The following is a 24,900-nucleotide window of genomic DNA, read 5'->3' as shown; positions in this document are numbered from 1 at the left end:
TACTGCAGTTGGTTATGGATGCGAGTCAAGTCCATGTGCAACCCTTGCACTACAGGGGAGAGTGTGATAACAGTCTGGCTGAGGATTGACAGCAGAGAGGCTTCCCTTTCAGACTCCATTGCTGGCTGACTGGTACTCTCACGTACTTGAGGGGAGACTGAAATTAACGAGGTCGGCCTCTCTTGTATCTCCAGCCCTGGTCCCGCTGAGAGTGAAACAGAAGGAGCCAAGGGACAGAAGGCACATGAGTGCCTGCAGATGGAAGCCCGGGATCCTGAAGCAAAACGTCGCAGCTGGTCGCAGAGCAGGAAGTCGCAGCTGGTTGCAGGACTGTGGTTGCTGAGCAGGAAGTCGCAGCTGGTCGCAGGACTGTGGTGGCAAACACTCGGGCAATAACGCTGGGCCGAGCAGGGCACCTGAGCAAGGTCATAAGAATAGCCGGGTTAGTCAACCGGCGGGCAGCAGGGTACCGGAACATCAGGCAGAGACTGGTCAGATGGGAAGCCAGGTTCGTCAACAGGCCGGGCAGTAGGGTACTGTAACATCAGGCAGAGACGGGTCAGATGAGAAGCCGGAATCAGGAACCAAAGATCAGGTATAGCAGAGTTCAGAGCAGGGTCAACGGAGCCAAGGTGAGCAACGGGTAATCAGACAGGCAGTACAGGTTTCAGAGTAATGGAAACTAAGCTGAAAGACCAGTCAGTACTGATCTGCTGCTGGAGCCCCCCTTAAATAGGCTAACTGGTGCCAACTAGCGCTAAAGCGCGCTCCCACGTTCATAGGCACGCACAGGCATCTGTGGTCCCCTGTAGGCGCACGCACGCACACTAGCGCACGCCTAGCGATCTCTGCTGGTTCTTTAAGTCCCATGCACGCGTGCATGTGCACCAGCACACACCGGGCGCACAGTTCCCTTACACCTTCTCAGCATAAGTGCCCACAACTGCTGGGAAAATGGCTGCCGGACTCCAAGAAAATGGCCACGGCTACAAGAAAATGGCCACGGCTATAAAAAATGGCCACGGCTATAAAAAAAATTGTCACGGCTCCCACGGTGGCCAGTCCCCACATGCAGCACACCGATACCCCAAGGACGGCACTAAAAACAAGCGGCCCACCAACAACCCAGCGCAGCCCCCTGCCAGGACCCAGAGACCCCCCAGAGCACCCCCGGCCAGGTATGTGCTCTGCACCCCCTATGCCCAGTCACACAGCGGCCTCTTAGCATGGGGAGGAGGGAAAGGGACAGGGAGAGAAGAAAGGGAGAGGGAGAGACCCAAAAGGTCGACCTCCCAGGGAATGCCCATCTGCTCCATCCTGCCGAAACAGGTGGAACTGTACTTACCCCTCCTGCCGGGACTGCTGGATGCATTCCATGGACAGACATAGCACCCAAGCAGTATGGGGTGGCTGTCAGCCACGGCACTCTGTGACACGGACAGTAGTAGCCCGGTCATATGTGTGCCCCAGAGCATATAGCTCACCGCCCGCCCCTGGACCAGATGGGACATGTCGTGGCCGACCCAGCGCATAGCTAGGATCTATAATACCCAGCCTGTCACCCAGCCCAGCTGTTGATTGTAGATCACAGGAATAAAAAATAAAAAAACAGCAAAAAAAGAAAAAATTCCAAGGACTATTGGTCCCCACAGGGAGCCAGGTCTTAGGTCAAGATTAAAGGTGCTGTGTTCGTCAATAAACGAAAGAGAAAGTCATTTTATTTACTGGGACCTCCCAGAGCATACTATATAACCACTCCATTAGACTCAAGCTATTTAGCAAGCAATAAAAGTGAGGGGAAAAGCTTGTGTTCTGTACTGCAAAATAAGAAATTTACAGCTAGGTCAAAATTCCTGTGTCTTAATCGTGCAGAACTTGTATTCTTAGACAATGGGACAAGCCAAGGAATAAACTGAAAGGTGGGCAAAAACACTGAAAACAGAACTGCCAACAGGCCCACAAGAAAAGAAGGGATGAAGAACTCTGAACAAAAAAACCCTCAAGTGACAGCTTGAAGCACCTTGATTTATGCCTGAACATGCCCTTTGTAAAACCTTGAAAACATGTTAATAAAGGACCAAGTAGTGCCTGTGCAAATCTGGGAAGCAGATGCTTGATGCTGAGAAGCTCAATAGACACCAACATGGAATAGATAATCAATTGGAAAGGAAGAACTCTATCCTTAAAGTATTATTAAACCCACAACGGTAAAAATAGTTTGGTCCTATGCTGATCACATGCAATCAGCACTGTCCAGACAGAGGGCCAGGGGTCCTGCACCCTCATAGGACAGGAAAGGAAACTACTCCTACAAGCTTCAACCAGATGTTACCGGCCTCAAAATGTGAATTAAGAGAGCCGATGATTGTAGACGCGATTAGAGATAAGATGATCAGCTTGGCGTGGACTGCAAAGAATCACACAAACAGCACGAGATATGACCACTGACTTTATGGCTGGAAGTAGTTTAATTTCCAGTCACATGGTGTGTGGCCTTATATAGACTCTGTTTGTGTACCTTCTCTGCCATCTACTGGTTATTAATAGAAGAGAAGGGACATATTTAGAAATAAAATAAAAAAAATGAAAATGTACTTTGCTTTGGGGTGTCTGTTTTGTGACCATATAAACCCCAGTCCGTCACACTCTCCCCTCCTTCAGTTAATGGCTCCCGACATTAAACTCAATTGGTATCTGAACACTATTTAGTGATTTAAGTAACCCAAATAGGTACTCGTTGCCACCAAGGAGCTACGTTAACTGCCTGGCATTTCATGGGAGTAGCTAGCATTGTAGGAGTTTGTATGGTGTGAATCTGACTTGGTATGTAGCTTGGCTGACCTAGTGTGTCATATGTAAAGATCTCTTTAAGTCCTTGTACACACGGTCGGAGAATCCGTCGGAATGTGTCCTATCGGACCGTGTTGTCGGATAATCCGACTGTGTGTGGTATGCATTGGACTGATTCCGTCAGTGGAAATATTTCCCGACCAACTGGTTCGATCGGACATACTCCGATCATGTGTAGAGAATCTTGATCGGACCAAGTGCCACGCATGCTCAGATCAAATTCCTACATCAAAGCTATTGGCTACTAGCCTGAACGTAGTCCCATCGTAACAAAATTACGTCATCACGTTCTGAATGATCGGATTTTTTGACAACTTAGTCCGACCGTGTGTATGCACCGTCTGTATCCCATTGTAACAAAATGACGTCATCATGTTCTGAATGATCGGATTTTTTGACAACTTAGGCCGACCGTGTGTATGCAAGAGTTTCGGACAAGATCCGATGGACAAAATCCGACGGATTTGGTTGTCGAAATCTCCGAGCGTGTGTACAGGGGCTTAGGCTTAGCTTGTCTGGTAGATCTTCTGACAGGAGTTGAGTCTTCTCCATCAACATCATTCTCCATTTGCATATCTTGGTTCACAGGTAAGTCTTGACTTAATGAGGGTAATTCCGCAGCGTCTAGTCCCACCATGTCTGTAGCCCTGATTTGGTCACCAACTACTGTTCCATCATTTTGTTCTTGTTCAACATTGGGTGTGGTAGTTGTAGGATAGAACTCTTCAGCAGAAACTCTTAATGGGATTTTCTGTACGTTTTGAGAGTTTGGTTGAGACACAACACGATCATGACTTTCTTTAGTCTCTGGTATATAAGGATAATACCATCTTTCTTCATCTGAACATTCCTCCTCCTGGTCCAGATCCATTCTGGTATCCTTTCTGTTACTTGATTGTCTTTGTTTCATCGGTACTCTTGGAATGTGTCCTTCAATTGGTAGGTAATTTACTGGTAGTAAAAGATTTCTGTGCAGTACTCGAATAGTCTTTTTACCACTTTCAGGCTGAATTTTGTACACAGGCCCATCTTTGATTCTTTCTACCACTTTGTGTACTGATTCTACCCAGTATGAACGAAGTTTACCAGGTCCTCCTCTTTCGGAAGAGATTTCGTACTAAGACCCGATCACCCGGTTGAAGAGGTGCTCCTTTCATCTTTTTGTCATAGTACTTCTTCCCTTTAGCAGATGATTTTTTGCTATTCTCGGATGCGATTTTGTAAGCTTCTTGCATTCTAGATGCCCATTTCTGAGTAAATGTTGGTTGACTTTCTGATTCCTTTTCCAAATTTAGGTTGAGCATTAGGTCAATTGGCAAACAAGGAGATCTTCCATACAATAGAAAGAATGGCGAGTATCCTGTGGCTTCATGCCTGGTGCAATTGTATGCATGAACCATATGTGGAAGCTATTCTTTCCAATCTGACTTTTTCTCTTCCTCTAAGGTGCGAAGCATCTGTAACAAAGTACGGTTTAGTCTCTCCACTGGGTTACCCTGTGGATGGTATGGAGTAGTTCTTGAATGAGAAATCTCTGCCAATCGTTGCAATGTCTGAAATAAGTTGTTTTCAAATTCTCTTCCTTGATCATGGTGGAGTTTCTCTGGATAGCCAAAACGTGGTATGAAATCTTGAAAGATCTTTTCTGCCGCCGTTTTTCCAGATTTGTTCTTAGTTGGATACGCTTGTGCAAAGCGTGTGAAATGGTCAACTATTACAAGTATATACTCATATCCTCCTTTGCTTTTCTCCAAGTGAATATAATCAATGGATACTAACTCCAAAGGTGAACTGGTAGTAATCAAACCCATAGGTGCTTTTTCGGAGATATTTGGACGCTTTTGTTTGATGCAGCTGCACTTCTTCAGCACATATTCATCAATGTCTCTTTGCATAAATGGCCAGTAAAATCGTTCACATGTTAGGTGGGTTACCTTGTCAGTACCAATGTGACCCATGTCATCATGAAGATTTCTTAAGACCAATGGTTTTAACTTTTCTGGTAGAACTAGCTGTTTTCGGGTTCCAGAGTGTCGGTAGAGGATTCCTTCATTGACTCTGAGTTTGTTCCATTCATGTATCAAACGTCTTGTTTTGCTGGTCATACTCTCCTTTTCTTTGTGGTTTGGAATCCAGTCGTTCTCCTTAAGCCAGACCACTTCTCTAATGTTGGTATCGTCTTGTTGTAATGCTCTGATATTCTCCTGAGTCATTGGGCAGATTGTCTGTCCTTTCAGCAATTCTTCGGCCACATCACTTTCTGAGTGAAGAGTCAATGAAGCCACCCATAGTGCCTCTTCTTCGTCAACAGCTTTTCTCCCTTGCCACATAGCTGACACAACCTCAGATGGTACAAGCTCTGTGTACTCACTCAGATTCTTCGTGAGTTCCACTGGAAATCGTGACAGTGTATCTGCGTCTGCATTCTGTTTACCTGACCTGTACTTGATATCGAAGTGGAAATCGGCCAACTCGCCAACCCAGCGATGACCTACAGCATTCAGTCTGGCAGTACTCAATACATATGTCAATGGGTTTTTGTCTGTGTAAAAGGTGAATGTTGGAGCGTAGTACAAGTAATCTCTTAATTTGTCACAGACTGCCCACTTGAGAGCTAAAAACTCAAGTTTATCAGAGTGAAGATGGTAATTGCGCTCTGCTGGAGTCAATGTTCTGGAGCCAAACCCAATAACACAAAGTTTTTCTCCTTGTCGTTGGTACAGTACAGCGCCTAGGCCTTCATTGGAAGCATCAGTGTGTAAGACGAATGGTAAGTCAAAATCAGGGTATGCTAGTATTGGTGGATTGGTTAGCATGTCCACCAGTCTGGATACTACAGCTTGATGTTTGGGTGTTCATTGAATCGGTGTTTTAGATGGCACTTGTGCTTTGTTCCCGTTTTTCTTCATAGATTCCCTCCGATTGTTTTTGGGGATGGATGTAGCAGATTCTTTCTCAGTGTTCTGCAAAAGTTCATACAGGAGTTTAGCAAGTCGAGAGAAATCTAGAATGAAGGACCTGTAGTAGCTCAGGAATCCTAACAAAGATCTGACTCCTCCCACGATTTTTGGTTCTTTCCTTTTCAAATGTAATACCGCTTCAAGATCTTTTGGGTCAATTTTTATGCCTTCTTCTGACACCATTCGTCCAAGGTATCGAATCTGTCGTTTAAAAAGAGTTCACACTTCTTCGGTCTAAGTTTTATACCATGCTCACGCATTCAACTAAGCACTTGCCTAATATCATTGACATGCTCCTGAAAAGTTTTGGAGTAGCAAAGTACATCATCCAAGTATGGAGAACAACATTTGTCTCTGATGCCCTCTAATACATTCTCCATGCATCTCTGAAAATCTGCTGGGGCATTCGTTAATCCAAATGGAATACGGTTCCACTGCAGGAGTCCCCAGGGGGTGCTGAAAGCCGTCAGATGTCTGGAGTCTTCATGCACAAAGCCTTGATGATACGCACTACCCTGGTCCAGGATTGAGAACCACGTAAATCCTCCTAAGCTATCCAGCAGATCTTGTATTCTGGGTAGTGGATGTCTATCTGGGATAGTCTTTCGGTTTAACTCCCTAAAGTCAACACATAGTCGTAGGCTACTGTCCTTCTTTCGAACACAAACAACTGGTGATGAGTATGCGGAAGACAATTTTGTTACCCAGCCTCGGTCAAGAAGGTTTTGGATATATTCTTTCACTTCTTTGTATAGGGGTTTCGGTAAGGAATTGTAGCTTTTCTGGACAGGAGTTTCATCTTTCAGATTTATCCTCAGTTTCAGGTTAGGGATGCATCCTATGTCTCCCTCATCTCGAGCAACGACATCTGATTCATCATATAACATTTGTCTCGCTATCTCCTGTTCTTCTTCTGAGAGATCTTCCAAATTGACAGTGTGGGTGCCACTTAACAGATTTGTTAGTGGATAGCTGATTTCCAGTGTCCACTTGATTCAACTGGTTTACATGAAACACCCTTTTTTTCTGATCAATTCCCTTTTCATCGTCTTTGTTTGGAGACAATGGTAGAATCTCAGCTGCTGGAGAAATGGTACCCAATACTGTTCTGGGTGGAAGGTAGATGTCATGTTGAGCATGGTTCAGTATAGGTATCTTCACCAGTTTAGAGAACCCATTTGGCACATCTACCACTGAAGGAAATAGTTCAAGTCCTTCCTCAATTGGATATTCGGGAAGTGGTTCAAATGGCATGATTCCTCCTTTCGGCCATGCTCTTATTCTGCATTTGACTTCACAGAGCTCACCTCCTTTAATCTGGAGTCCCTTCTTTCCCACTTTGACCATATGACTATCGAATATTTCTCCTGGGTCAGTTGCTTGACTGACAACATTGACAATGCTATTCGCTATACTGTCTTAATTTTATAGCTTCACTCAGCAAGATAGTCAGGTTTTGGGTGCTATTTGGTCGGTCATGGTTTTCTCTGATCAATTCATCGATAACATTAAACCCAAGAATTGGATTGTCATTACAGCAGTCACTCACCAGCATTGGCACATAAATGGCTGAGTTTCCATGTCCACTACTTTCGAATTCCAGGCAGACTTCAATCCATCCGATGAATGGAATGATAGAACCATTTGCAGCTATAATGGATAAGTTGTCATCACAAAAAAAATCTTGTATGTGCCTAATGGAGACGCTGGGTAGAAACTTTTCTAACCATGCCTTCCCGACAATGCTGACCTGAGCTCCTGTATCCATCAACATGTCAACCGGAACACCATTCATCTGACATGACAGTAAGCACTTTCCTCCAATTAATTGTGCTACGTGTTGTTTGGAGAATCCATTCTCTTTTGGGAGTGTTCTAGTTGACCGGTGGGTGAATACCCTGTTTACCTTAGCATGGGACAGATCATTTGAGGTGGTCACTGGTTGTCCCTTTCCCAGTGACTGTCTGTCGTTTCCCGACTGCCTTCTTTTCTTCAAGCAATCAACTGCTCTGTGTCCTGTCCAACTACAGTAGAAACAATGGTAGCAGTTCTGACTCTCTCATTTAATGCAATCATCACACCTGGGCTTGCAGTGAGTTGTATCTGGAACCTGAACATTGGTTAGTGGCTTAGTCATTTGGTTTCCAACAATAGGAGTTTGCTTCATCATCTTTTCCAGGTTCTTTGTGAGAGCAGAGACATGTGTTGTTAGTTCCATTAATGCAGTGTGATTTGCTCTAACATCTCCCTCAACTCTCTTTTGCAAGGTGTCTTTTTCACTATTACCTGGTGTCTGTGATGAATAAACAGTAAGGCCCCTTTCACACATGCGGACATTATGTCCGTATTTCATCCATCCATTTACGGATGAAATACGGACATACATGCATCCCTATGGGATAGCGGGTCTCTGCGGATGAACATCCGCTGACACCCGATATCGTCCGCCTCCGCTATTGTCCGATTCTGCAGACGGAGGAAAATCCTATTTTTCTATCCGTCTGCAGAGCGGATTGGATGAACACGGACAGACGGTCCGTGCTCATCCGATCCCCCATAGAGGAGAGCGAAGAGCTGACAGGGTGGTCCTGCACAGTGTGCCGGGACCGTCCTGTTATCCACCGGCTCAGCGGGGACAACGGATCGATTACCACTGAGCAAACGGATCATCACGGGGCGGATCATTACTGATCTGTCCCGTGTGAAAGGGGCCTAATAGGTTTATGTTTAGGTGCACTGTTTAAGCATCTCTGCCTTTCTGTTTCCTCATCAACTGATCTGGTGACTTGCTCTATGATAAAGTCATCCGTTACTGTCAAATCAGACACGTAAGGCTTGATATCTCGTCTAACATTCGAATTTTTCTCATTTAGTCCCTGATACAGTGTATGAAGGAATATGCCTTGCACCAGTTTTTTTTCATAGTTAAGCTCTCGCCTATCATGTTGTGACGTAGACAGAACTTTTTGTTTTAACCCCACTAGCCTGTAAACAAATTGTTGTGCTGTTTCTCTTTCTTGCTGGGCAGCATTGCTAAGGTCCTGAATTAACTCATTACCACTCCGTTCTCTCATATGTGACTTCAAAAACCTTTTCAATTCAGCAACAGTAAGATCATCTTTGACATATCTTTAAAATTACCAGGTTTGATTATTCTCAACACTGTGCTTATAATTTCAGATTCAGGGAATTTTTCTGTTAGACCCTGGTCAATTTGTCTGCACGCGCTACTGTAACTCATGTCCGAACCATGATCTGAAATTACACCACCATGCATTTTGAATTCTCTACGCGGCAATAAAGCAACAACATAAGTTAATCTCACCACCTCTGAAACCTGTTCAGTCCTTGCAGTTCCACAACTTTTTTTTGCAGCGGTTGCAATTTTCACAGTTGGTGTACTTTCCTTATTGAGTTTTAGTTCATTGATCTTGTCTTGGATGATGAGTAGGTACGACATACCTTGATCTTCCAACTTTTCCAGCTGATCACTTCTCAAGTAGTTTTCAATAAATTCAACAAGTTCCATTTCGTTGGTACTAGTCACCGATGGAACGTCCACGTATCTTTCATCTTCCAGCGTAATAGCGAGGCTATGCAGCTGTTCTTCATTAAGCAGATAAATTTGTTTCTGGATATCCCACATCAGCGCACGACGAGGAGACGCCATCTCTGTTGCAATCTGAAGACTTGCACTCACAAGGCAGGCGACACTCACGACTCTCCTTGTAGCTCTGTAGCAGGCTCACGCTTGTTTCGTGCTTCGACACTGAGAGAAGTCACAAGACTGCTATATACTGCTGATGAGAATAGGTATTTAGCAGTTTATATTTACTAAAATAATTGTATTTCCAGTGTACTGTGGAGACCAGATATAGTGACCAGGTCCTGGGGTTTAGTAACACTTTTTAAGAGCTTAAGCCCAGGGAATGAGTTGACAGAATTATGAGCAATAGTGCAATGGGAAGCAGGATACCAGTACAGTAATTTAAAACCTGCTTTGATTTCAAATTTCTTTGTAATGTGCAGTCACATCACTTTATTACAAGCAAGGTTTATCCAATGTGGAATTGCAGTAGCGCTTTCACAACACATCTCACTTCTATGTCTTACTTGCATCACAAATTCTATAAACAAGGGGTGGGTGAAGCTTCAGATAATACAGGAAATCGAGGATTTGGTCAACAAAATTGCAACAGAACAAGCAGCTTTTCATGGCAGATGGGTGAGCTTGCTTATCTTGGTTCTTTATATGTCATTGTGGAGCGGAGTGTGAATTTGTGTTTCAGTGTTGGTTAGTTGGCAGTAAGATATCTGGAAACCAGTGTACTAGTTGTACCATTTCTTAACAATTGTCAAAGGGGGTCTGGGAAGTAACACAGAGGACAGCTAATATTGTTACTTGACATAGACCACAAGCAAATAAAATGATTGTGTGGCAAATTGTTTTTAAGGCACTGTTGGAGGCTCCAAAAGAGTGAACTTAAAGTAACTGCAAAGGTTACATTTAAATAAATAAAAATACAAATAAAAAACTCCCCCAAAAAACAATAGGTTTATACTTACCTGCTCTGTTCAATTGTTTTTTGCATAGAGCAGCCTTGATCCTCCTCTTCTGGGTCCACTGCTGGTGCACCTTACTCCTCTTCTTCTCTGTGTGCCCCCATGGGAAGCTGCTTCCTATTGTGGCACACCTACGGCTGCGGGCTCTATCCCAAGCCACGGTGCATGTGTCTATAGTAGCTGACAGGGAGTCTCTGCCCCACCCCACAGGTTGTGACTGATAGCAGCAGGAGATAATGGCTCCCGCTGCTGTCTGAGTCAGTGAGAACTGGGGGAGCGACTGCAGCTCTGCTACTCTTGGGCACAGCGCTGGATTGAGAGCGTGCTCAGGTAAGTATTTGGAGGGGGGGGGGGGGCACAAAACATTAAAGGTTTTTTACCTTATTACAAAGAATGCACTGAGGTAATGAACCTTTAGCCTTTTCAACCACTTTAAATGCTATATTGAACATGTTGCAATAATGTTTTAAAATATAATAATAAATTAAAGTTCAATACCATCCAAAAGATTTGTCTTAATCTTTCCAGTAAATATCATGTCATGGAAAAATTGGAAGGAGTGCTCCAGGGATTATATGAGCAAAGGATGGTACCAAGTACGAAAGTATATCATACTTTCATACTTGGTACCATTCCTTGCCCATACAATCCCTGGGGCACTCCTTCCAATTTTTCTTCTACAATTTGGGATGTGGCTTGGGTTTTCAGTTTTCAGACATTTAGGTAGCTTTAACCACTTTCAGACCGGACCAATTTGCTGGTCAAAGACCAGACCACTTTTTGCGATTCGGCACTGCGTCGCTTTAACTGACAATTGCGCGGTCGTGCGACGTGGCTCCCAAACAAAATTGACGTCCTTTTTTTCCCACAAATAGAGCTTTCTTTTGGTGGTATTTGATCACCCCTGCGGTTTTTATTTTTTGCGCTATAAACAAAAATAGAGCGACAATTTTGAAAAAAACGCATTATTTTTTACTTTTTGTTATAATAAATATCCCCCAAAAATATATAAAAAAACATTTTTTTCCCTCAATTTAGGCCGATACGTATTCTTCTACATATTTTTGGTAAAAAAAATCGCAATAAGCGATTATTGATTGGTTTGCGCAAAAGTTATAGCGTTTACAAAATAGGGATAGTTTTATAGCATTTTTATTAATAATTTTTTATTATTTTTTTTTTTACTAGTAATGGCGGCGATCTGCGATTTTTATTGTGACTGCGACATTGTCGGGGACCCATCGGACATTTTTGACACATTTTTGGGACCATTGTCATTTATACAGTAATCACTGCTATATAAATGCAGTGATTCCTGTGTAAATGACACTGGCAGTGAAAGGGTTAACCAGTGGGTGGCAGTGTAGGGGTTAAGTGTTCCTAGGGGTGTGTTACTAACTGTGGGGGGGTTGGGCTTTCATTTAGTGTACACTGATCTCTGCTCCAATCACATGGAGCAGAGATCAGCGTCACTAGTTGCTAGGCAGAATGGAAAAATGTTGTTTATACAGCATTTCCTCCATTCAGCCGCTCCGTGAGACGATCGCGGGGATGCCCGCGGCGATCGAGTCCGCGGGTCCCGCGACCGGACTCACGGGGGTCCCGACCAGCGCGGGAGCGCGCCGCCGGCAGCGCGCTCCCGATGGCAGGGCGGCATTGAATATTGGACGTACATGTACGCCGATATGCCTGCCCGTGCCATTCTGTCGACGTACATCGTCGTGCGCTGGTCGGGAAGTGGTTAAAGAGGAAGTAAACCCTAATGGGTTCACTTCCTCTTTGATTCCCTGCAAAGGTAAAGCATAATGGACTACTATGCATCGCATAGTAGTCCATTATGTGTCACTTACCTGACACAGGAGCCAGCGAAGTCACTGTTGTCCCCTGTAGTCCTGAGTGTCCATCTCCTTGGTGGGTATCCGTGGGTCTCGCTGCTCCGGCGCTGTGATTCGCCGGAGCAGCAATGACGTCACTCCCACGCATGTGCACGAGAGCCGACACTCGTGGCATATCGCCACGATCTGCGGCTTGCCCAGTGCGCCTGCGCGCCGCTGTTTACGGCGCATCCACCATAGACAGCGGTGGCTGTCTTCAGGTAAATATCTCCTAAACCGTATAGGTTTAGGAGATATTTCTTGGACCTACAGGTAAGCCTTAATCTAGGCTTACCTGTAGGTCAAAGTGGTTTGTAAGGGTTTACAACCATTTTAATTACTCTTTTCTCCTAAATATCATGTCATGGTTGTTTTTGGATTGCTTTCTATATGACGGTTGTCCATTCTTTTTTTCCATGGTGGACTATTTTAATGGTTCTGTAGGGTTGCACAAACACTAAATTTGTGGATTTAATCCACTTCATTAATAGGTGTATTTAAATAATATCTAATTACTAACTGAAAGATAATTACCTCAATAAAGCATTGTGTATCACAAAAAATTGCCTTTTTTTTCTTGCATCTCAGCACTCCTCATCTCCTGCAGCCTCTTTGCAACCACTTAAATGCATGCTCTCTACTAACTGCTGCATGCCATTTCTCATGGCAGGTTTCCTGCTGCTGACAACAGTGGAACATGCATGTGCAATGTGCTTTGCCATGGATGTTTGTAGCATGTATCAGGATAGTGTGTGACAAAGGGACAATGAAAGAGAACAATTGGGAAACAGGGACAGAGCATTAAAGTAGAAGTTTAAAGTTATATGCTGCTACCTTCAGGTAGTTGGACACTAGCAAAAACTTTCAATATATTCACAGATTATAGGACATACCCAAGCAATAAACAACAACAGAGCAGTTTGGGCCTGTAGGTCTGATCTGTTTGGAAGAGGCCAATGCTCCTGCATCAGATATCTGAGTACCATGTTCTTTTGATCCAATGAGGTTTCCTACTACTAAGTTTCTGGTTAATTATGATTTTGTAAATAGTTTTTTTCAGTGTTTACCTCCGTTTTCCTTGTGATGCCCTGCTCCAGGCCTCTGAAGAGCTAAAACATATCCTCTCATTGACATCTTGCACCTGTAGTCTTATTGAGCGCCGCAAACCCCAAGATATATTCAGAAGACCTTCCACCACAAGTTCTCCACCCTCCTGACAGGACATAAAGTAAGGATTATAAGCATTTGTGGTTAAGATGCACAAGTATAAAAAATTAACAATACAATGCATGCATGTATTAACAGGTCCAGTGCATTTGTAAATCTTTGCTTAACATCTGATATAGTTCTTTCTAGCATTATATTTAATTAAAAATACATTATCCTTATTTGTACCCAAAGAGTAACTTAACTTTTGTTGTGAAAAAACTATTCCCTCAGTAATCAATGTACTGTACATTGCAAGGATTTTAACAAACTTTGTTGCAGATTCCTACCTGTTTCGGCTTAGAAGAAAAAGCTTGTTTGTGACTTTTTCATTAATAATCAGCTTATGCACTTGCAGTGCTCTAACGTGGAAAGTTGACTGGTCAGCATCAGTTTGAAAGTGATTAACACTTTGGGAGTATCTCACTATAAAGAAGGATGTCTAAAACCTGACTTTTATCTTAGTGCATACTTCTAGGAGAATCAGTGAGCCAATCACAGAAGCAGGAAATTACATTACTGGGGACATTCTGTAAACCAGCTGTGTACAGAACTCCTCCAGGTAGCCACAATGCATTGAGTTTAACAGAAAATTAGAGCACTGCAGATTGAATAGGAAAGGCATTTTTTTAATTACAATATGGCTTGTATTGGAATTGAATATACTATATCAGGGGTATTGAACACACATCACTGCCCCTTCACATTACTCCTCCCCACATCACTGCCCCTTTACATCACATGCCCCTTCTTACATCACCCTTACATCACGAATCCTCAGTTCCCCAGTAATCTGCTCTGCCCTTTTCACTCCCCTACAGCACTTAGGGAGGCATAGCTCTGCATTGGGGGCGGGTAATCAGCTGAGTGCTGGTATTAAGCGTGAGACATGGATCTGCATTGGATAGGAACGAGAGTTGCCAGCTGCTTTTCGGATTAACCAGCAAGTGATTGGTGGCTAGGACCGCTCTGCATCCTAGCCACCAATCACTTGCTGGTTAATGTGAAAAGCATCCGGCAGCTCTCGTTCTCATCCAATGCAGAGCCGTGTCTCCCAAAATCCACATGCGATATCTGAACAATGCGAGTTCAGCCATACAGTTGTATGGCTGAACTCGCATTGGATTTGCACAGAAAAAGGTGCAGGGGCTTGTTTTTCTCCACACTAGAATCAGATTGCATGGGTGTTCTCACCTATGCAATCTGATTCCTGTGTGAGTTCATAGTTCGCACTGCAATCTGTGGACCGATCTGGGGGTGTTGACGATGTATTGACACCCGCAGCAGTTCGCACAAGGCAGTGTGAACTGCCTGCGGGAGAGGAGCAATACGGGAACGTCGCTGGTTCCCACATCGCACTAGTCTGAACCTAGGCTGAGTTTTTGAAAATTATAATTTGATCCCCTGCAGAATTTGTGAGTTTCTCCACTTACAAAGAAATGAAGGGTCTATAGTTGTTATATGTATATTTTAAATAGAACACTGAAGATCGTGGATGGGTCTTTCAGCATGACGATGACCCAAAACATACCATCAAGGCAACAAAGGAATGGCTCAAAAAGCACAATAGGGTCATGTCCTAGCCAGTCTCCAGACCTTAATCCTATAGAACATTTATGGAGGGAGCTGAAACTTCGAGTTGCCAAGCCACTATTTATTGAACTGCAACTCAATTTATTACATTTGTATCATGTGTTTTCTCTGGATTTCTGGTTAATATTCTGTCTCTAGAATTTAAAATACACCTATGATAAAACATTTTAGACCCTTAATTTCTTTGTAAATGATCAACCTTACAAAATTGGCATCAGATCAAATAATTATTTTCCCCACTGTGTGTATATATATATATATATATATATATATATATATATATATATATATATAGAGAGAGAGAGAGAGAGAGAATTCCTGAGAGAGGTTAATATTGTGGTAAAGGATAACCCCAAATATTGATGTGTAAAGCTAAGCCACCTCCTCTTTTCACTGTAGAGAAGGATACTACAAGCACTGGCTGATTCCTGCTCCTCTCTCAGGAGCTATATCCTAAGAAATGCAGTCAAGGAGAAATCAGTCAGGACCCCCCAGCTCCCTATAAGTAGCCCTCCCTGCTGGGACCCCGTGGCCGGATCAGCCCAGGGACAGAGGAGAGGGGGGGGGGGGGGCATGCTCTTATGCGAGCTGCTTCAGGCACCACCTGCACTGCGGTAAATAGGTAGAGACCAACAGTGCCCTTTTACATTAAGCCCAACACCCTGGGGGCCCCAGGTGACAGATTAAAGGCTAGGTGAAAACCTAGGAGCGAACACAAGTGAAAGCAAGCAGGTACAGCAGCCTCCAGCTTACCTGTGTCCTGCTGGTGCCAAGGGTGCCTGTATCAGCCTGAGCTGTAGTGTACATTGCAAAATTCAAAATTAGCTCCTCCACCTTTAGCATCCTGACAGCCAATCCTGGATGGAACCACCATTAAGGCACCAGCCAGCCCTTCCCCTTCTCTTGCACCAAAAATTGGGCTTGGAACCAGAGCATCCGTCACCTGGAAATGACTTCACCCCACCCACGATTAATGTCTCTAAATCATCTGGTCAAATAGGAAAGCCAAAAATCAATGCAAGTACAGTATCTCACAAAAGTGAGTACACCCCTCACATTTTTGTAAATATTTTATTACATCTTTTCATGTGACAACAAAAGAAATTACACTTTTCTACAATGTAAAGTAGTGAGTATAAAGCTTGTATAACAGTGTAAATTTGCTGCACCCTCAAAATAATGCAACACAATTAATGTGTGGACTGGGAACCCATGCTGCCCATGTTAGTCCCTGTCAAAGTGGTGTATCCCTTACAGACATGGACTTCCCCAGGCACAGGAGGAGAAAGGGAACCAAGCCACCTCCTTCCCATAATGAAGAGGGGTCTTAGAGAGCAATCTCACAGAAAATCCTACTAGCTGCTCCCAGTGGAGCCAGGTAGGTAAAGTAGTGGTTGAAAGAAACAGAGGCCTCCCTCACCCAGGTTCCAGGTGATGCATCTCCTCTGTCCAGAGGAGGTGCCTATATCTCATTGGCTGTCCTGGAAGACAATATGAGAAAGATTTGTATCTGTGAATTTAAGAATTTAAAATATAGTCCTTTTTTTACATAGTTTTTTGTGACATTACAGAGCCGGTCCAGGCTCTGAAAAGATACTGACCACATGGTTGGGATCCACCCATAAGCCTGGACTGACAGCTGGCTCAGCCTTTCAGTGAGTTGCTGAGAGCCTTAGCTAGCCGCTCTGCTGAGCAGGGTTTGATCGCTCAGTTCTGGGTCTGGAGCCAGCGGGGGACAGATGCAGCAGTGGACCAATGCTGCATCCACCTAGCTGAGCAAACATTTTTTTCCATGAATCCCATACTTCTCTTTTAATGGACAGGAAAAAAAATAGCTAATCTCACACTCCTTTTTGTCATGGTTATGCAATAGAGTTTGTCTGTCAGCTTACCTCTCACCATGTGTTCATCTCTAGAGACCAGCCACTCTCACCTAACTGCTTTTATAATCTCTCCTCTAAGCATGGCTCCACCCCAGCTCCTATCAGAGAACTCTGTATTAACCTGTGCACTGCAGGCAGGGCCGGCGATAGCAATAAACAGGTCAGGCGGCTGCCTAGGGCGCCAGGGTATGGGAGGTGGCAAAATCTGCTGTGGATTCAAATTATTAAAATATCTCCAGGACTGGCATTTTTTAAATAAATGCTGCCCCATGGTGCCAGCTGCCAGGCTGGGGGGCGGTTGCACCTGTGAAGACATCCCGGACCGCTCTGTCCCCAGCCTGCAGTGCCGCCCTAGCAGTGGCAGTGAGAAGATGAGGGGAGACAGCCGGGTGGAAGTGCTGCATGATCAATGGAACCTGCTGGGGTGGATGAGATGGAAACCCTGCATGTAACCCCGGGCTTTCTGCGATATCCGCTCCCCCTCCTCCTGGTCGCTCGGGGATCTGTTGTGGGAAGACAGGCAGTCAGCACTCTCCTGGAGTAAAGCCATCACTGCCACTGGCTCAGGTATAGTGGAAGCACAGGCAACACACTCAGTGATGCAGCCTGCAGTGTCATAAAAAATTTACTCTGCTGTCAAGTTTATAGTGCATTTCATTGTGTACAGAGGGGGAACGGAAATGTGTGTGTGTGTGTGTGTGGGTGGTGGGGGAGACAGACGTGCAGGGGAGTACAGAGGGATAAGAGATGTGCGTGGGGGGGACAGAAGTGCAGGGTGGGACAGAGGGGTAACAGGTGTGTGTATGTGGGGGGGCAGACGTGTGGGGGGGTACAGAGGGGTAACAGATGTATGTGGGTGGGGGGGACAGATGTGCAGGAGGGTACAGAGGGGTAACAGATGTGTGTGTGGGGGGGCAGATGTGCAGGGGGTACAGAGGGGTAACATGTGTGGGGGTCAGACATGCAGGAGGTACAGAGGGGTAAAACATGTGTGTGTGTGTGTGGAGGGGCAGACATGCAGGGGGTACAGAGGGGTAAAACATGTGTGTGTGTGGGGGGGGCAGACATGCAGGGGGTACAGAGGGGTAACAGATGTGTGTGTGTGGGGGGGCAGACATGCAGGGAGTACAGAGGGGTAACAGATATGTGTGTGTGTGTGTGTGTGTGGGGAGGGGGTAGACATGCAGGGGGTACAGAGGGTTAACAGATGTGTGTGTGGGGGGGGGCAGACATGCAGGGGGGTACAGAGAGGAACTGCAGGTACAAAAAATGTGCATTTATTATTTTTAGTAGGAGCCTGTAAAGCATGGTCAGTGTATCTGTATGCTCGTACAGACAGGCAATGACACAGTTAGCCTTTCTGTATACTGCCCTAGCCTGTGGACCGCTGGCATGAGGAAGCGAGCCGATGTCTTCGGGCCGGGTCTAGAGGTACAGGTACAGGCCTGTGGACCATGGCTGAAGAAATGGGTGAAGAGGCACTGCAAAAGTCTCAGTGAGGGGCAGAGCCGATGGGGGGGGGGGCATCAAAATGAGGGTTCGCCTAGGGTGTCAAAAATTCTTGCACCAGCTCTGACTGTAGGCCAGCCATGCTGATCAACATTGTGTGTTTGGCTTCCTGTTTCCTGCTTGCCGTGTGCTCTTCGTTTGTTTCCGTTACCACCCTTGGCTTGTTCTCAACTATTCCTGTCTGCCCGTAACCCTGACCTTTTGCCATGTCCTCGACTATCTCTGTTTGAATGTGACCCTGACCCTGAACCTTGTACTCTGCTGTCCTTGTCTGCTTGTGGCCTCGACCTTGGTTTATTCCTTACTAAGCGGCACAGTGGTGTAGTGGTTAGCACTCTCGCCTAGCAGTAAAAAGGATCGCTGGTTCGTATCCCAGCCACGACACTTCCTGCCTGGAGTTTGCATGTTCTTTCTGTGCCTGCGTGGGTTTCCTCCGGGTACTCCGGTTTCCTCCCACACTCCAAAGACATGCAGGTAGGTTAATTGGCTTCTGTCCAAAATTGGCCCTAGTATATGATTGGGGACCTTGGATTGTGGGCTCCTTGAGGGTAGGGACCAATGTGAGTGTGCAATGTACAGGGATAGGGACAATTGTAGACACTCACTCAGGTAGAACTGGATGGACTGGTGTCTTTATTCAACCTTACTAACTATGTAACTATGTAACTATATTCCTATCCCCCTGTTGCCTACTGTGGGCGTGAGCTAGGGGACCCTGGGGGTCGCGACCTGGAGCCAGTTGCAGCCCAGTCCATCCTTACCACTAGAGGCTCTGGTGAACACCTGCTGGCTCTTAGACTCCGCACCCTAGGGAATCTTACGCTCTAACCCCGGTGGGATCCATGTTGGTTTTCCAGTGGCCCTGCCTTCCTTTACCACCCAGACTTCCATCCGCAACAGTCAGCCGTAGGGTCCACTACCTTGCGGTGCACTCCTGACCCCAACAGTGGGCATCTGTCACACTTTTTCAGTTAAAACAGTTTTTCTTGCTCTGAAATATAAGCAGTTGGAGGAGAGGTTATCTAATGCAGTTCAGACCCACAGAGAGTTGACAGTATATCTCATACCCTCCCAGGGAGTAGATTCTCAATCTCCAAGTCAAGATTCTGCATGACACTCTCTCTGGCTTCTTAGAAGTGCTAACAACCTGCAGTCCTGGTCTTACTTGGCAGCAGTCTTCAGAAGCAGGGTTTGGAACTAACTTGGTAACAGTCACCAACAGCGGGACTCTCGTTTCACTTGAACGTGGTCACTGACCGCAGGATTTCAGTGTCACTTGACAGCAGTCACCAGCAGTGGGGTTTCTTACAGGTCCACAGCTCAATTCCCCACTCCCTCTCATGTGCCTGCTCACCACACGTATGTCTCTTGTCTCTACTTCAGTCCAGTTCCTCCCCTTCCCTTGTCCTGTCCTCACATCACTGGCCTTTCAGACTGATCCAGATACTGCCAAAATGGCTGCCCCCTGTGGTCTCCCAAAAGATGGACTCCCTACTCCTGAATTACTGAATGCTTAGCTAGTGATCTTCTTAACCACCTCAATACAGGGCACTTAAACACCTTCCTGCCCAGACCAATTGTGAGCTTTCAGTGCTGTCGCATTTTGAATGACAATTGCGCAGTCATGCTACACTGTACCCAAATTAAATTTTTATCATTTTTTTCCCACAAATAGAGCTTTCTTTTGGTGGTATTTGATCACCTCTATGGTTTTTATTTTTTGTTAAACAAATTAAAAAAAACGAACATTTTGAAAAAAAATGTTTTTTTTTTGTTTCAGTTTCAAAACTTTGTAAATAAGTACGTTTTTTCCTTCACTGATGGGCACTGATGGGGCTGCACTGACGGGCACTGATGAGGTGGCACCAATGAAGTGGCACTGATATGTGGCACTGATGGGCGACACGGATGGACACTGATAGGTGGCATGAATGGGCATGGACAGGCACTGATAGGCAGCATGGATGGGCACTGATAGGTGGCACGGGTGGACACTGATAGGCGGCACGGGTGGACACTGATAGGCGGCACGGGCGGACACCAATAGGCGGCACGGGTGGATACTGATAAACATGCCAATCAGTGATGCCCATTGTGGGCACTGATTGGCATCCATTGTGGGAACTGATTGGCATCCATTGTGGGCACTGACTGGCATCCCTGGTGGTCTAGGGTGGCATACCTGGTGCTGCGCATCCCTGGTGGTGTCCCTGGTGGTCCAGTGTGGGCATCCTCAGGGGGCTGCACTGATGATCGATCAGCACAGACCCCCCCTGTCAGAGGAGCAGCCGACAGACGCGAGTGAGAAAAAGGCGATCAACGGCTCTTCCTATTTACACTGTGATCAGCCGTGATTGGACACGGCTGATCACGTGGTTAAGAGTCTCTGTCGGAGACTCTTTACCGAAATCTTAGTTGCGGGGTGTCAGACTAACACCCCGCAACAACGATCGCCGTGATACACGCCCCCGGGTGCGCGCAGCGGCTCAAAATCCTAAGGACATTATATGACGCCCAGGCAGGATTTTGAAACCACTTTGCAGCTGTCATTTGCCTATAGGGCAGGCGGCAAGTGGTTAAAATATGGCTGCTTGATTCATACACAAGTAACTATTCAACTTAAAAAGTATGGGTTTAAGTAAAAACATAAAAAAATAATTATATTCACCTAGTTGGATGCAACATCGATCTAAGCCCTTGTACACACGGTCAGAGAATCCGTCGGAATGTGTCCTATTGGACCGTGTTGTCGGATAATCCGACTGTGTGTGGTATGCATCGGACTGATTCCGTCGGACCCAATTTTCCAACTTGTTGGAAATATTTTCCGACAAACTGGTCCGATCGGACATACTCCGATCATGTGTAGAGAATTCCGATCGGACAAAGTGCCACGCATGCTCAGATCAAACTCCTACACCAAAGCTATTGGCTACTAGCCTGAACGTAGTCCCGTCGTAACGAAATAACGTCATCACGTTCTGAATGATCGGATTTTTCGACAACTTGGTCCGACCGTGTGTATGCAACAGTTTCGGACACAATCCGTCAGACAAAATCCGTCAGACAAAATCCAACGGATTTGGTTGGCAGAATGTCCGACCGTGTGTACAGGGGCTAATGCTCCATCTGTCCCTTGCCAGCTCTAAGATTGAGAACTGAGCGATCAAATACTGCTGATTGCTTTGTTCTTGGTCTTCAGGCTGCAGAAGAGAGCCCATGACTGTTAGTCGCTGCTCTGCCCCTCCAGCGATCACTGGATCATTGGGCTGTGGAAAGGGTGGGAGAGCCTGGCTCAGACTCTCAGTGACTCAATAAGAGGCTGAGCCAGTCAAGGGCAGTGCAAGGATTTTTGTCTGCACAGGTGAAGTTGCATTTTAGTGCCCCCCCTCCATTCTTCCTTTCGCCGTTACCCCGTTACCACTTGATTTGTGCTCCATTAAGCTATAGTGTTTTTGGTGCTTAGAGTGTTGTACGTGATGATTTTTTGGTGACGGATTCTGTTTAATGAGACCTGCCGGGTCTAAAAGACCCCACATGTCTCCACTGAATGTAATTCAGTGTAGATCGGATTGCATTATATTCTTTCCTGACTGGGGAAACTGTCAACGGGGACACTGACATGACGTCATACACAACGCATTGGGACAGAAACAAGATGGGGAGGAGAGCGGATGTGTGTTCGCTCTTCTCTCTATCCTCTACCTGGTGGCACCCACTATGTCCACAGATGGGCAAGCTGAGCCTGAGATGCATAGCCGGGGGGGGGGGACTTTCTGTGGTGTATGGAAGGATTTGGGCAACAGCGCAGCCACCCAAATGGTTCCATCTGACAAGTAAACCCTGCTGGGCTAAATATAAAAAAAAAAAAAAAGACCTGCCCAGCGCCAGGGACCTGCATGTTCCAGTCATCGGGGGATAGGAATTGTGCATCCCTGGCTCACAGATCCCGGCTCTATGTCCCTTCTCTGTCCTCAGATCATATGTGTCTATAGAGGACTGGGTCAGAACATCATGCAGCAGGTTGTATAATAATAAACACATTCAGTCACTCAGACATCACAATAATAATAATTGATCTTGCTTGCCCTACCTTCCACAGTGATGATCATCATCAGTGCTGTGCCAGTACCACTCGTGCTCCACCTGTGCCTTCTGCTGGCCCCAAGTCTTCCCCCTGCTCTTACTCAGCTCCTTATCTCATGCACCCTCCAGTTCAGTGGTGATGGTCTCTGTGTGCTGCTGGACTGGGGGTGTTCGTGTTCCTCTCTCTGCTACCACCCAGATGGGAGTTCATGTGGGGTATGCTATTTATTTAGCATAGCGAGGGCTGAATTGAGGGGGGGTATCTCTGAGGAAGGCCCTGCATCTGGCAGAGAGGAGGAGGAGTGTAGTAGGCAGGGCTGGGACTCAGAAGAGCAGCTGCAGGTGTGGAAGTCAGTGGAGGCAGCAGCTGAAGTTCACAGTGCATGTGGCTATGCTGATCCACATGTCACAGTGTGCTGAGGTGAGTAAAGGCGCTAGCAGGGCCAGCGCCAGCATAAGCACTTCAAGGGGGGCCCCTGACTTTGGCGTCCCCCCTCCTGACACCCTAAGGCGGCTGCCTTATATTGGTGCTAGCCCTGGAGCCATCTTCCGGTCTAGGTATCTGGGTGGATCACGACCATATGGTAGGTAGCTACTGCACTTTATGTGTTAAGTAATTATGTTCACCCACAAGGAAATCCATACAAATCCAAAACAGGTATAGGACCTTGAGAGGCTTTCTCAAGTCTTGAAAAAGATGGACTAAGCTTAATCAAAATATCAACCAATAAAAACACAGCAGTTTTTAATTATCTCTGCTCCAAGATTCACAAGTGCCTCTATACCTGTTTTGGAGAGATATATTGTATATACAGTATCTCACAAAAGTGAGAACACCCCTCACATTTTTGTAAATATTTTATTATATTGTTTCATGTGACAACACAAGTTTAAATTTGCTGTCCCTTCAAAATAACTCAACACACAGCCATTAATGTCGAAACCACTGGCAACAAAAGTGAGTACACCCCTAAGTGAAAATGTCCAAATTAGGCCCAATTAGCCATTTCCCTCCCCGATGTCATGTGACTCGTTAGTGTTACAAGGTCTGAGGTGTGAATGGGGAGCAGGTGTGTTTTTTGGTGTTATCGGTTTCAATCTCTCATGCTGGTCACTGCAAGTTCAACATGGCACCTCATGGTAAAGAACGCTTTGAGGATCAGAAAAAAAGAATTGTTGCTCTACATAAAGATGGGCTAGGCTATAAGAAGGTTTCCAAGACCCTGGCACTGAGCTGCAGCATGGTGACCAAGACCATACAGTGATTTAACAGGGCAGGTTCCACTAAGAACATGCCTCACCATGGTCGACCAAAGAAGTTGAGTGCACATGCTCAGCGTCATATCCAGAGGTTGTTTTGAGGAAATAGACGTATGAGTGCTGCCAGTATTGCTGCAGCGGTTGCAGGGGTGGGGGGGTCAGCCTGTCAGACCATACGCCACACACTGCATCAAATTGGTCTGCATGACTGTCATCCCAGAAGGAAGCCTCTTCTAAAGATGATGCACAAGAAAGCCCACAAACAGTTTTCTGAAGACAAGCAGACTAAGGACATGGACTACTGGAACCATATCTTGTGGTCTGATGAGACCAAGATAAAAGTATTTGGTTCAGATGGTGTCAAGTGTGTGTGGCGGCAACCAGGTGGGGAGTACAAAGACAAGTGTATAAGTGCTGCAACCTTCTCACATAAGGGACAAGTGTGTCTTGCCTACAGTCAAGCATGGTGGTGGGAGTGTCACTGGAGAGCTACAGTTCATTGAGGAAACCATGAATGCCAACATGTACTGTGACATTCTGAAGCAGAACATGATCCAAACACACCTCCAAGACGACCACTGCCTTGTTAACCACTTGGGATCCGCGCTATTGCCGAATGACGGCATTAGCGCGGACCTAGATTGCCGGGACTACGTCTATTGACGTCGTCCCGGTTACGAGCGGCCTGCGCGCCCCCTGAGGGGCGCGCGCGGCGCGCTCTGTGATCGGCGAGTCCGTGAGACTCGCCTGATCACCGATCCGTGTAAGGGGTCGATCCCGACCCCTTATCACGTGATCAGCTGTCAGCCAATGACAGCTGATCATGTGATAAAACGGAGCCGGTAATCGGCTAGTATTCCTCCTCGCGCTGACAGCGCGAGGAGAAAAAAAAAAAGCCGATCGCCGGCGGCCGTGTTCGGGACATCAGTCCCGATCACGGCCAGCAATTCAAGCGGACACCTGCCCCCTGCCAGTGCCCACCTGCCACCCGCAGTGCCATCCTGAAATAAAGTAAGTGCCCCCCTGTCAGTGCCACCCAGCAGTGCCCATAGTGCCCACAGTGCCACCCAGCAGTGCCCACAGTGCCACCCAGCAGTGTCCACAGTGCCACCCACA

General features: G+C 46.0%; 1 protein-coding gene across 4 annotated transcripts in view; it reads right to left on the bottom strand.

The window, feature by feature from the left end:
* The window catches only part of RASSF4 (Ras association domain family member 4), an 855,531-nt gene that overhangs the window by 226,937 nt on the left and 603,694 nt on the right, over window positions 1-24,900 (bottom strand). For all 4 annotated transcript variants that reach the window (XM_077454834.1, XM_077454835.1, XM_077454837.1 and 1 more), the window contains one exon: window positions 13,315-13,460. In XM_077454834.1, the coding sequence (XP_077310960.1) occupies window positions 13,315-13,460 (146 nt within the window). The remainder of the gene's footprint in view (window positions 1-13,314; window positions 13,461-24,900) is intronic.

Source organism: Lithobates pipiens, unplaced genomic scaffold, assembly GCF_037356315.1.
Source record: "Lithobates pipiens isolate NorthernLeopardFrog02 unplaced genomic scaffold, aLitPip1_a1.2 Scaffold_25, whole genome shotgun sequence".
NCBI classification, from domain to species: Eukaryota; Metazoa; Chordata; class Amphibia; order Anura; family Ranidae; genus Lithobates; species Lithobates pipiens.
The sequence above is the reverse complement of the archived record's forward strand: the minus strand, read 5'-3'. Positions and strand labels throughout refer to the sequence as shown.